The sequence below is a fragment of the Choloepus didactylus genome, assembly GCF_015220235.1.
Source record: "Choloepus didactylus isolate mChoDid1 chromosome 25 unlocalized genomic scaffold, mChoDid1.pri SUPER_25_unloc1, whole genome shotgun sequence".
NCBI lineage: Eukaryota > Metazoa > Chordata > Mammalia > Pilosa > Megalonychidae > Choloepus > Choloepus didactylus.
In genome coordinates this window covers 311,652-324,323 of record NW_023637606.1, presented here as the reverse complement: position 1 = coordinate 324,323, position 12,672 = coordinate 311,652, and the positions used below count along the sequence as shown (strand labels likewise).

The following is a 12,672-nucleotide window of genomic DNA, read 5'->3' as shown; positions in this document are numbered from 1 at the left end:
TGGGAAGCAGGAAGGGGCAATGGGGCGTGAACAGGCAGGCAGGGGGTCCCGGGGGAAATGCAGCTGCAGAGACCACCCCAAAGCCGCAAATCCCTTCTCCCTCCTCTCGCCTCCTCCACTCCAGGCCCAGCCCCAGCCCACGGCCCTTGCACTGGGGGAGCCCCTGCCTGGTGCACCCCCATCTCCCCTGCTCACCCACAGTGGCCTGGACCCGGTGCCCCCCCCCTCGTGTCTCCCCTGAATCCCCAGTTCCGCGCCCCACCCCACCCACACCCCGGCCACTGTCTGGAATCGGTTTCTTGTCTCCCCACAAGGAGATTGTCTGCTTCGTCCTGCTACTTCCCCAGTACACACAGCAGGCGCTCAATAAATGTTTGCAGGATCCCCCGCCCCCTGCCATCCCACAGACATCCTGCCCTATGATCCTTCCTCTCTTCTTTTCCTTGAGAGGAGACCCAGGCTCACGACTTACGTTTACCTAAATCAGAACCGGGACTCTCTGCATAAAAGGGAGAACAAGCCCCAACCACCTCGGAAGCGAACGCAAAATAAACGCCTACCCCAACCCAAATGACCCCCAGAGAACGAACGGACACACAGACGGGGTCCGCCGTCCGAGGGACGCTACCAGCTCCCGGGAGGAACGCAGCCCCGGCCCGAGGACCTCAGCCGACGCTCGGGGAAAGAAGCCGCACAAAAGGGCACCCGCTCGGCGACCCACCGAGACCCGGGCCACCAAGCCAGGGCTGGGGGGCTGTGCATGGGGGCGGGGCTTCTTTTGGGGTGATGGAAACGCTTTGGGATCAGTGGTGAATGGAGTAAAAGCCACTGAAACATACACAGGCCCTACAGTGAATTATATCCCGATAAAGCTGTGAAATGTAGATAAGGTACACGGAGATGGATGTGTATATTCTTCGTACACCCAGGCGTCCACGTAAACAGAAACGTGGCCTCTTGCAGGTGCTGGGGCCCCACCCTGAGATGTTCCATCATAAGAAGGATTTGAACACGAACCCCACGACAGGTGTCTCCGGAAGCCCTGCCAAGCCCCTGCCCCTCGCCCAGCCCTCGAGGCCCGTCTGGCTGCCCCCGGCGCCCCGAGGCTGCCAATCCTGGCCCCGAGTCCACGGCCGCTCCCTGCCTGGCCGCCCTCGCGCCGGGTCGCCTCTGAGTCCTGCTCCCACCAGCCCCTGTCGCGGCTCCCCCTCCCACATCCCGGAGCCGGCTCGGACACCTCAACAGGAGGCCCACTGAGGCCCACTCCCTGCAGGACAGGGGGCAGGGGCATGTCTGCACGGTGCCCTCCAGCCGCCATGCGGGGCCAGACCCTCGGCCCCCTCCCCTGACCTGGGTGGGCAGCTCCAACCACAGCCGAGCTCCGACTCCGGTCCTGCCCCTCTGCTCCAGCATATCCTGCTGAGCACCCCACTCTCGGCCCGCAGCTGCCAGAGCCTCTTCTGGTGTCCTGATGTCCCCCCTGCTCAGATACCATCGTGGCCCCACGGCTCCCGGTCTGGCCCTCGAGACCCTGCAGCCTCTGGCCTCAGAAGCACAAAGCAAAGCGCTCTCCCTTCTCCTGCCTCCGGGCCTCTGCCTGCGACCGGCTCTCTCCATCAGGTGCGTCTTTCAGCCTGATGGAGTAAACCCTGACATCTGCTTCATAGAAAAGGTGCACGATGGAATGGTCCAGAAAACCTTCCCCACCGCCAAGGAAGACACCCCCACCATGGTCTCCCCCAGATCCCCTGGCCCTGGAAGGAGCTAGGACGGTCAGCATGGAGCATTTGTTAAATGGAGAAAGAACCACACTTCCGAGGCCCCCGACTCAGAACATCAACCCATTTCCCAGCTTCAGAATCTGAGACTCCCGAGAACGGGGCTTTTGCAGAGCTGGGGAAAGACCATCTCCACCAAGCCCAGGGAGGACCCCTCCCCACTAAATGATGGTTTTGCCAGCCAGCCCTGCAGCTCAGTGAGGGGCGTGGCCTCCTCAGGGACACACAGCGAACTCTCCCCTGAGCATCATTCGCACCCAGCCCTTTGGTGGTTTACTTTTCATTAAATCCGCTTTTCCTTTCTTAGATTCATTTTTTAAAGAAACTTTCCAGCACTACCAGAAAGTAACCATCTCCCGGGCCTCTGATTGCAAAAATAAATCCAGGACCCAGAACCACTGACGGGTGACGTTCCAGCGACCGTCATCTGTGAGCCTAGTGGAAAACGGTGGCAAGGGTGGGTGGGAGCCCGTGGGGACCCACTCCGGGCCAGCTCCCCGCCCTGTGTCTGCAGCCAGCAATGGCCTGTCGGCACCAGGCCGGCCCCTGACCCGGAGCCCACGGCGGGCAGAGGGGTGGGCGGCACCACTAGGCCTGTGTGACCCTGGGATGGCACAGCACACGGGCCCCGGTAGCCCTCGTGGGAAAGAGGGGGGTGGGGAAAAGGGGCTCAGCCGGCATGTCCCCTTGATCTTCCGCTTGGGGGGTCTTCCACGGCCCCTTCCCCGCGGCCACACCCGGCCTGGCCTGGCTGTCAGAGGCCCAGGTCTCCCCTCGGGTGGCGCGCGGAGCTGGTAAACAAGCAGGGGAAAGGGGGGGCGGTAAGTTGGGGCCCTGGCTCCCCTGGGCCCTGCGCTGCTCTCCAGGGGCCGGGCCTTTGTCTGGGCTTTCAGAAGCAGCGGCTGCAGCCTTCCCAGCAGGGAGAGCAGTCGCCCCCGCCCGACTGGGCTGGTGGTCTGGGGTGAGTCCCTGGAGGAAAGCGGCTGGTTTGGAAAACACTCCCGGTGGGAAGGGCAGGGGAGGCCCGGGCCCCTGGCCACACCATGGAGGGGGTGGGCAGTGAGACCCCCAGATGCACCCCTCGATCTCCTGGCGCCCACCTGTGGGAGTGGGGGGACACCCTGCTGTGGCGGGTGGGGAGAGGACCCCAGAAATAGCCCCGCACACCCGCGGGGCACCTGCTGCCCATGGGATCCCCAGAGTGTGGGCCGTGGTGCCCCACCCAGACCCACCCAGACCCAGGCCTCCCTGCTGGAAACGCCCAGACCCCGCAAGCCCGTGGGGAGCCCCCAGCCCGCTCCAGCAGTGACCCGAGACCACCCCTGACCCGGGACCTCGGCCTTGGGAGGGGACCCGCTGGAGGCCCTGGGCGCGTGGGGGTGGGCGGCCAGCTCAAGGCCAGACCCGGGCAGCTCGGGGAGGGAGCGCCCCTCTCCCCAGGGTGCCCGCCCGGGGGGCCCACAGGTGGCCTCGGCCTCCCCCGCCCCAGGTCCCGGGCTGCACCCCAGCAGCGCGCCGGCCGCGGGGTCGGGTCCGGGGAGGCCTGGCTCCGGCGCGTCCCGGTCCCCTCCGCCGCGGAGCCCCTCGGCCGCGTCCGTCTCCCCGCGGGGGCCCGGCCTGGGGTCCCCGCCCCGCCCCGCCCCCGGCCCGCGCGCCCACTCACTCCATGTCCCCGCCGAGGTCCGGGGTCCCCGCGGGCTACGGCCCTGGCGCCCCGGGCTGCGCGGCGCGGGGGCGGCGGCACCGGCTCGGGCATCGCCCCGCGCGCGCCTGTTTATTGTCCGGGCGGCGGCGGGCGGGGGTGGGCTCGGTGCGCGCCGCCGCGGCCGCCTCGCGCTCCCCCCCCCGCGCCCGCCCCGCCCCCGCCCCCCCCGGAGCCCGCGCTGCGCCCCCTGCCGGCCGCCGCCGCCGCCGCAGCCCCCGGTGCCGGCCGAGGTGGGCCCCGCGACAGGCCGGCGCCGGGAGGAGCCCGCGGGACCGTCTGCGCACCGCGTCCGGCCCCGGCGGGGAGGGCTGGGCACGTTTGAGGAGGGACAATAACAAGGATGCCGGCAGTCGCCAGGTGGCCCAGCTGGGTGCCCACCGCGGGCCGGGGAGCTGGACAGACAGGGGGACAGTGCGCGGAGCACAGGCGGAGGCGCAGGGGGCGCAGGCGGAGACGCTGGGGGCGCAGGCGGAGATGCAGGGGGTGCAGGGGGCTCAGGCGGAGGCGCAGGGGGCGCAGGCAACACGCAAGGGGCGCTCCGACTTTCCCCCCAGGGCACTGGGGAGCCACGGCAGAGTTTGGAGCAGGAAAGGGGCGAACCCGGTTTGCTTCTGTAAAGGCCTCTCTGGCGGCCGGGTGGGACGAGGACTAAGGAGAGCAAGCAGGGGAGGTGGGGAGGCCGGGTCGGGCGGGTGGACGAGCAGGTGGATTCTGGGTGGATTTTGCAGGGGGAGCCACCAGGGTTGGCTGCCAAACTGAGTATGGGTGTGACAGGCATTGAGGACCCCTGTGTCTCCAGCCTGCGCCCTAGAGAGACGAGCTGCAGGTTGAGGACGGTGACCAGGAGCCAGGTTTTGGCAGAGATGAGTTTGAGGGGTCTTTGTGATGCCAGGGGGGGGTGCACATGAAGGAGACCTGGGCTGGGCTGGCTGGAGGGGGCTCCTGGTGGGGGAAGGCCTGGATGGGATGTCATGGGGAGCCGGAGCAGACGGGGAAAGAGACACCCAGGCCCTCTGCCATCCCCCCGAGCCCTCGCAGTCTAGCCTGAGCCCTCCTGCTGCAGTTATCACCAGGAGAGAGGCAAGACTCCTCATCCCCCCTTCACAGAGACCGCAGCCCCAAATTCCCAGTTTCCTTTCAGGGCACTGCAGCATCCTGAGCCCCCAAACCCACTCACTGGGGTCTTGGGAGGTGCACAGGATGGAGATTCTTCCAAACTCCTAAACTTCCTAGTAAAAGAGCCCTACTCCGCTCCACGAACGGGGTGCGTTTAAAGGAAAGTAGCCTCAGATGAGCTTTGGAGACAGACGTGGCAGGATGCAGCCCAGGCTGAGTATATACCTTCGCAAATGTGCAGTTTTCCTCTTTTCACAATGAACACATATTCATTTTAGCATTTTTAAAAATGAGATAAAAAGCCAAAGCAAAAGAAACAAAAAGATTCTGACAAACAGCAGGGGCCGTGGGATTGAATCCATCCTTGCTGTGTTCCCCTGGGCCTGTTCATGAACCTCTCTGAGCCTCACTCTCCCTGCCTTCTGGGGATGCCAGGGGGGTTCACTGGGTGAATCTAAGCAGAGGGCTTGGAATAGGGCCTGGGACACGCTAGCTCGGGGCTTGGCAGATTTTTTCTGTGGAAGGCCAGATACTAAATACTTTCAGCACTGCATGCCAGACGGCTCTGTCGCAACAGCTCAACCCTGCCCTCCTCGCAGCCCCGAAGCAGCCGCAGACCCATGCAAGCAAATGGGCATGGCCGGGTCCAAATAAAACTTTATGTACAAAAATAGGCGATGGGCCGATTTGGCCCACGGGCTTTAGTTTGCTGAGTCCTGCACCAGGTGATCAAAAAAAGTGAGCTGAGATCATTGCATCTCTGCTCGGGGCGTCCGCGTCCATTTAGCCCCTAAGAATTTATGGACCAGTCCAGGTGACACAAATTGGGTCCCCCGTGATGGCATCTGAGCCCCAATTCCTGTGTGAAATGGGATCCAGATGATGTGCAAAAACTAGGAGGAAATGCTAATACCCAGAGCTGGAGATGGTGTCGGGAAATGGATAAGGTCACGCTGGGACCCAGCAGTGAATGAAACCGACCAAATTCCCGTCTCTGGGACTTTTGTCTGATAAATAAATAAGGTTTGAAGGGCGGCGAGTGAGTTTTGCTAAGCAGTGGGAAGAGGAGGGCGTGGTGGTGGAGAGGGGCCGCTGGGGGCACCGCCGCCTGCCCCGTGTCCCTCCGCAGCCCTGGCCCTCCGGGCTGCCACCCCTCTCGGAGCCACCCCAGCGTCCTCCCCAAGGCTCTCGAGGCCCCGCACGCAGGAACACACAACAGCTGCAGCGGGAGGTGGTGCTGCGTGTGCCGGGGGGACGGGGCCAGGCGGGGACGGTGGAGGGGTCACACGGCAGGGACAGAGGGACAGGGGTGGGACAAGGTGGGTTGACGGGAGACAGAAGGGGCTCGGGCTGACCTGCCTCGCCTCCCACTCCTCGCATGTGGGAGGAGCTGTCGCTGCCCCTCTGCCCCGCCCCCTTCCTGTTTCACCTGCGTCCATGGTTTCCATGGCGACGCCCCCTTCTGCTCCCACCTCCTTGGCCATCCCAGCTCCTCCCTTGGACGTTGCCGACCCGGAGCTCCTTGCAGCTCAGGCCGCCCCCCTGGACTTCCTCCTGGGCCCTCGGCCTCGGCGGGTCTCACACGGAGCTCCACGTTGGCCCCCCAAAACCCACTCCTCTCCTGTCCTCCAGCTGGAGCCCATCACCTCCCCTAGCCCCGGCTGTTCCCTCCTCCAGCCCCACAGCCTCCCTGTTCTCCCGCCTCCTCTGCCCGCAGCCCCTCAGGACTCTACGCTTTCACCAGCGGGATCTGCCCAGGCTGCCCCTGCTCAAACGCCTGCCATGGCTCCCCAGTGCCCCGCAGCCTGACCGAGCCACGTCTTCCCTCGCTTCTCCCTGCCCTGCACGCTGCCTTCACACCCGCTATCCCGTCCTCCTGGAAAACCTTCTCCACCAGCCTCATTGACCCTTCAGGGTCCGGTTTAAAATCCCACCCCTCTCCTGTCCCCCTTGCCAGCACTGGTTGCTCTTTTCCCACTTAATTCTGACAGACGATACCACTGACTCACTGCGTTTGGCGTTTCCTCTGAACGGTAGCCCCACAGGGGCAAGGCTGTCGTCTGTCTTCTCCACTGCTGTATCCCCAGCACCCAGACCAGCAGCTGGCACACAGCCGGTGCTCAATAAGTGCTTGTGGAGTGAATGAGTGAACAAATGAATGGTTCCTTAGCTTCCGGCATCTTTTGTCACCTTGCTGGCTCCCCAGGGAAAGAAACCAACTGGCGTGGTTTTCGGGTGAGCAAGTGGAGGCCCAAGGAGGGACGCCCGGGCCACCAGCACCTCACCAAATTCTCACGAGCACCCCCGAGCCATCTCTAAGGGCTCCGAGAGCCGTGGGGGCAGCTCGGGGGACCCCAATGGTGCCCGAGCCATGCCCCCCACCGGTTCTCCCCGGGCGGAAGTTCCAGCAGCTGTTGTGCAAGGGCGAGCGGGGGGACACCGGGCAGACGGTGGGGCGGGTGGCAGCCTGACCTCGGTTTCCCCCTGCACGAGGGGCTCCAGTCTGCACCCCCTTCTCTGCTCTCCCCAGGGCCCCCAGGAGCAGGCAGCCATCCTGCCCGGTTGGCGTTGCACGTGCTTATTCCTAAGGCACCCGAGTCTCCGGGGCTGGGGGTCCGGAGTGCCAGAAGCCGGGGAGCTTGATCCCCAGAAGTGTGTCCGCTCACAGATCTGGAGGCAGAAGTCTGCAGCCCAGGCCGGCGCTCCCCTCCCCTTCTTACCAGGACACCCCGTCGGGCCACACTGGGGACCGGGGCTGGCGCTTCAGTGCAGCTTTCGGGGGGACGCGGTCATGGGGGGGTGCCCATGACAGAAGGCACCTCCACTTCGGGAAACACGCGTTTGTCGGCACCGTGAGGCCGGCCTGGGGAAGGGCCCCCCGGCACCCACGTCGCCCCAGGCCAGGCCGAGAGGGACACTGAGGCACAGGGGCCCGGGGGTCACAGGGAGAGCCCAGGGGTTGGATCTCGGGGTCCCCACCCGCGACGCTGATGCCATAGGCAGGGTGGGCTGCAGGGAAGATCTTGAGCTTCTCAAATTCTCGGGGCTCCCGACACCCCCAACCTCCTCTCGATGCCTGAACCCTATGTGCCTGCGTGGCTGCTGGGGGGGCCTGCACCTACTGAGTGCCAACTGCATACTCCACTCTGGGATGGACCATGAGCGCCAGCTGCATACCCCCGTCAGGCACTCTGCTGGAGCACCCTGCATATCTTGCACGGGGCGGAGTGATGAGCACCTACTGCATATCCCACTCAGAGCTGGGTGGTGAGTGCCAACTGCATACTCCACTCTGGAATGGACTTTGAGCACTGACTGCATACCCTGATCAGGGCTGGGTCATAAGTAACAACTGCATACCCCACTCTGTGCAATGAGCTCCAACTGCATACTCCACTCTAGGATGGACAATGATCACCAACTGCATATCCCACCCCACTCAGGGCTGGGTCATGACAACTGTATACCCTGCTCTGGGGTGGGCTATGAGTGCTTACTGCATACCCCACTTTGGGATGGGCCACGAGTGCCGACTGCATACCCTGCTCTGTGCAATGAGCACCGACTGCATACCCCGCTCTGGGCTGCATCTAACGGGACCTGGACTGACATCCTGGAGCTGCAGTTTCTCCCCCTTCACCCACTTGTTGTGGGGGTTTTCCCAGGCCTGGCCCCACTTGGTGCTCGGCACAGATCTGCGAAGGGGGTAAGCATGGGGCTCGGCGGCTCTCCTGAGCTGTGTGACCCCGGGAAGTTTCCTCGACGTCTCTGTGCCACAGTTTCTTCATCTGTCGGTGGAGGCGGCACCAGCACTTGTGTTGCGGGGGAGGAAATGAGGGGCCGTGTGCAAAAGGCCCCTGTGCCTCAGACGCAGCCTCGTTATTATTATCCCCATCGTTGTTGTTTCTGTGGAAGTGGCAATGGGGGGAGCCCACGAGGGACCCATTTCCCAGACGGTGCCCGGATGCCCTGGAGCCCGGGCCTGCGTGCTCGTCGCCCGAGGCCGGCCCACCAGCAGCCGTTGATGCTGTAACCTCGCATTTCACAAGCCCCCAATCAGGGCCGGGGGCCGGACATGGGGGGAGTGGATCCCGGAGGGAAGGGGCTGCTGGTGCCCCCTCCGCCGGCTTCATAATCCCAACCGCAGGCCGGCCCGGCATTCCGGCACAGGCGGAGCAGGATGCTGGGAGCCGCCACCCCCGCCGTCCTCCTGGCCTGCACCTTGGCCCTGGGAGCCCCGGCCTTCGCAGGTAAGGGGGCGAGGACCCCCCAGGGCCTGACGGGGTGCCCCTCCTCTGGAAACTCCCCATTTCCTTCCCCACCCTGGGACAATCGGAGTCCAAGCTCACTCCCAAGAGGGGCGGTGTCCTCTGTACCCAAGAGTAACTTGGTAAAATAAACTTATGATCAAGGGCTAATCTCCTCAATATGTAAAGAGCTCTAAGAAGTCAATAACAAAGTTAGCATTTAGTAAATGGAGCTATTATCATGTCACCAGTTCAGAGAAAACCAGTCTGGGTTGGAGGCCATCTGCTGTGCCGCCCCAGACAGGCTGGCTCCCCTCTCTGGACTGTGGTTTGGGAAATGGAAACCTCAGGGCTGTAGGGAGCTTGGTGTCTGGAACAGTGAAGAACGGTTTTCTGTTGAGTTTCATAACCGTTCACCAAAGAGGAAGGAAACGGGCCCAGCTCTGGGTGGAATTGGCTGACTGGGAGCCCCAAGACGCCAACCCTGGCCTCATCGTGTCCTCGCTGTGTGTCTCTGTCCCGGGTGCTGTCCTGCTCTGTTCCAGGAGCTTGGGGATAAACCACCGTCCTCGGCCGCTGCGAGGACCAAGTGAGGGTCCCGGGGGTGGGCGGCTTGGGGAGGTTTTCCGGATCGCTCTGCCTCTGTGCTCCCCTTTGAGCGTCAGCTGGGGAAGGTGGAAGCAAGCCCAGAAGCGGGGCCTGTGCACTGACCCGGTGGCCGGAGAGGGCCGGAGAGACCCCGCCCAGCTGTCCAGCAAATGTGGACAGAGCGCGCTGAGCCCTGGGATGGGGCTGCCCAGGGGACAGAGGCCACCAAACCAGAGTAAATGTCCTGTGACCAGCTCTGACCGGCCCCGAGGGAGCCGCCGGCCGCCCTGCCGGGGTGGGTGCCCAGACCCTGGAAACAAGTTTCGTGTCAAACTCGTGGTGTCCGTTCTCCCGAACATTTCATCGAGGTTGCGGAGTGTCCTCTGGCTGCCAGAACAAATCACCACGGACTCGGTGGCTTAAAGCCACTCAGATTCATTCCCGGACGGCTCTGGGGGTTGGGGGTCCGACACAGGGCTCGCGGGGCTCAAATTGAGGCACCGCAGGGCTGGCTCCTTCCAGGGGCTCCGCGGAGAACCCGCTTCTGGCCTTTCCCGGCTCCTGGGGACTCTCGGGCCCAGGGACCCTCCTCGTCTGCGAGGCCAGGAGTGGGGTCTTCCCTTGGACCCCAACCCTTGCCCTTCCCAAGGCCCCCAATAGCCCAAATCCTTGTCTTAATCCCACCTGCAAGACCCCTTTCCCTCGTGGGGGTGCGCATTTGCAAATTTTGGGAACCGGGACGCGGACGTGTTTCGGGTCCGCCACGGGGCCGCCCCATGGACAGGGGGTAAGTTCACAGCTCGGTGAAGTTTCCTGCATGGGCGCCTCCGTGTAGCCCCCTTGGAGGGCGAGAAGTGGGGCGCCCACAGCCTCCCTGTGCCCCCCACACCCAGCCCTGCCTCGGAGCCCCCCGACTTCTCACGCCGCACTCAGCGTTCCCCGGCGTCCCCCCGCTGCCCTCGCCCACGACATCTCGAAACAGGCGGGACGTCTGCTCTCTCCCTCGGCCCAGGGCAGCAGCCGTGAGATTCCCGGTCGTGAAGTTCAAGAACAGGCAAACTCACCCACGGTGGGAGGATGGGCTGGGAGGCCCTGCTGGGAGGTGCCCCGTGGGGTCTGGGGGCCCCGTGCACAGCCCCGACCTGCGGAGACCCGTGCGTTTGGCTGGACGTAAGGTCCACCCGGGGGGAGAGGCAAGTGAGGCAGCTCAGGGTAAACGAGGCCGCGAGACAGACTCTGGAATCAGACGGCCCGGCTCTGCCTCCACAGGGACCCTGCGAGCCGGGATCGTGGGGGGCTATGAGGTGGCATCCCACTCGCGGCCCTACATGGCGTCGCTGCAGCTGGGCGAGGAGCACGTCTGTGGGGGCGTCCTGGTGCGGCCACGCTGGGTGCTGACGGCCGCGCACTGCGAGGTGGCCGGGTGAGTGACGGGGCTGCCGGCATATGGGCTGCAGGTCAGGGCCGCTCCAGGCGCAGCAACCTGAGCTGCCGTCTCCTGCAGGAACCTCAGCGCCTTCCGGGTGGTCCTGGGGGCGCATGCCCTGCACAGGCCTGAGCCCACCCAGCAGGACTTCGCGCTGGCGCGGGCCGTGCCATACCCGCTGTACGATGCCCGGACTGACACCCATGACCTGCAGCTGCTCAAGGTGGGCGGGGGGTGGGGGACAGCGGGCCGGGGACGGGGCCTGGTGCCTGGGGCGGCTGCGGCCACCGTGTGACCAGTGTTGTCCCCTCTGCCCTCCGTCCCCCGTCCCGGCCTCTCCCCCCAGCTCAACGCCTCGGCGCGGCTCAGCCCCTCCGTCCGCCCCACGCCCCTGCCCGGCCGGAACCGTGCCCTGCGCCCCGGGCTGCAGTGCCGGGTGATGGGCTGGGGGGACATCACCGGCCACTCCACGCCCCCAGCCGCGCTCATGGAGGCCACCGTGGTCATCGAGCCCCGGGCCGCCTGCAACACGTCCTGGAGGGGGGCCCTGACGCAGGACATGCTCTGCGCCTCGGCCCGCACGGGGGGCCGCCGGGGCGTGTGTGGGGTGAGCCAGCTGGGGCCCCAGAAGTCCCTGACCCCACAGGTCCCCAACCCCACAGGTCTCCGACCCCACAGACCCCCAACCCCACAGTCCTCGGATCCTGGAGCCCCAACACCAGAGAGCCTCAACCCCAAGCCCCCCTGACCCCAGATCCCCCCTGACCCCAGATGCCCCCTGACCCTAGAGCCCCTGGCCCCGACCCCCACCCTGCGTGGCCGCCACCAGCCCCTCTCCCCACAGGGCGACTCCGGAGGGCCCCTGTTCTGCGGGCAGCGTCTGCACGGCGTGGTGTCCTTCTCCTCCACACTGTGCGGGGACCCCCGCTTCCCAGACGTCTACACCCGCGTCTCCACTTACGTGTCCTGGATCAGAGACGTGCTGCAGCACTACTGACGGCCGTGCGGCCAGACGCCCCTCCGAGGCAGCCTGGCGCCTCCGACCCGGTCTCCTTGGGGCTGCCGCCCTTCAAACGCCCCCGTGGCTCCCCAGTGCCCGCGGGAGGAGCCCCCCGCCTCTCCCCCAAACATTCAAGGCCCCAAATGACCCACCCCGTTGACCTTCGACCTCTTGGGTCCCCGGAGCCCCCCCTCCTGCTCTGACCCCCTCCTGGGCTCCCCATGTCAGGCGGGAGCTGCCTCCTCCGGAAGCCCTCCCTGACCTCCATGGCGGATCACACACGCCATCAGTGGGGGCAGCCATGGGTCCTGTTTCCATGACAACGACAATAAAAACCGGGGTTCGTTGACAACGGGAGCCTGTCTCTGTGCCTCTGTGTGTCTGTGCCTGCCCCACGTCAGGGGGCCTCACGGCAGCAAACTGAAATTGCCGACAGTGGGAAGATCTACCCCACAGAAGTCCTCAGAAGGTCATTGCCATGGGGCTGGTATACAGCAGGTGCTCGATAAATGCACCACATAGAGCCCCGAGGCCAGCGCTGGGGGTGCAGATAGGGAAACAGAGGCTCAAGAGCTGTGAGGCTCGCCCGGGGCACTGGGGAGCCACTCCTGTCTCCGCCAAAAAGCAGCTGCAGACACTTATTGAGCGCCAACTGTGTGCTGGGCTGCAGGAGGCTCATGTAAACCTCGCCCCAGCCCCAGGGGGTGAACTCTGGGGCAGCTGAGGCACAGGGAGGCCAAGCAGTGCCCTGAAACCAGGATTTGCCCCTGCAGGCCCCCTGAGCCCCCGCCCCGCCCCCCACACCAGCCCCG

General features: G+C 65.0%; 1 protein-coding gene across 2 annotated transcripts; it reads left to right on the top strand.

Annotated features, from left to right (window-relative positions):
* The first annotated feature begins 7,979 nt into the window (after positions 1-7,979).
* On the top strand, positions 7,980-12,212 carry LOC119525381 (serine protease 57-like). 2 transcript variants are annotated; one of them, XM_037824083.1, is made up of 5 exons: positions 7,980-8,849; positions 10,704-10,857; positions 10,939-11,083; positions 11,207-11,467; positions 11,705-12,212. In XM_037824083.1, the coding sequence occupies exons 1-5, from the start codon at positions 8,780-8,782 to the stop codon at positions 11,855-11,857; spliced, it is 783 nt and encodes a 260-aa protein (XP_037680011.1). In that variant the 5' UTR covers positions 7,980-8,779; the 3' UTR covers positions 11,858-12,212. The 2 variants fall into 2 exon arrangements, with proteins under 2 accessions (XP_037680011.1, XP_037680012.1); XM_037824084.1 differs by lacking the exon at positions 7,980-8,849 and adding an exon at positions 10,390-10,488.
* Positions 12,213-12,672: the final 460 nt, after the last annotated feature.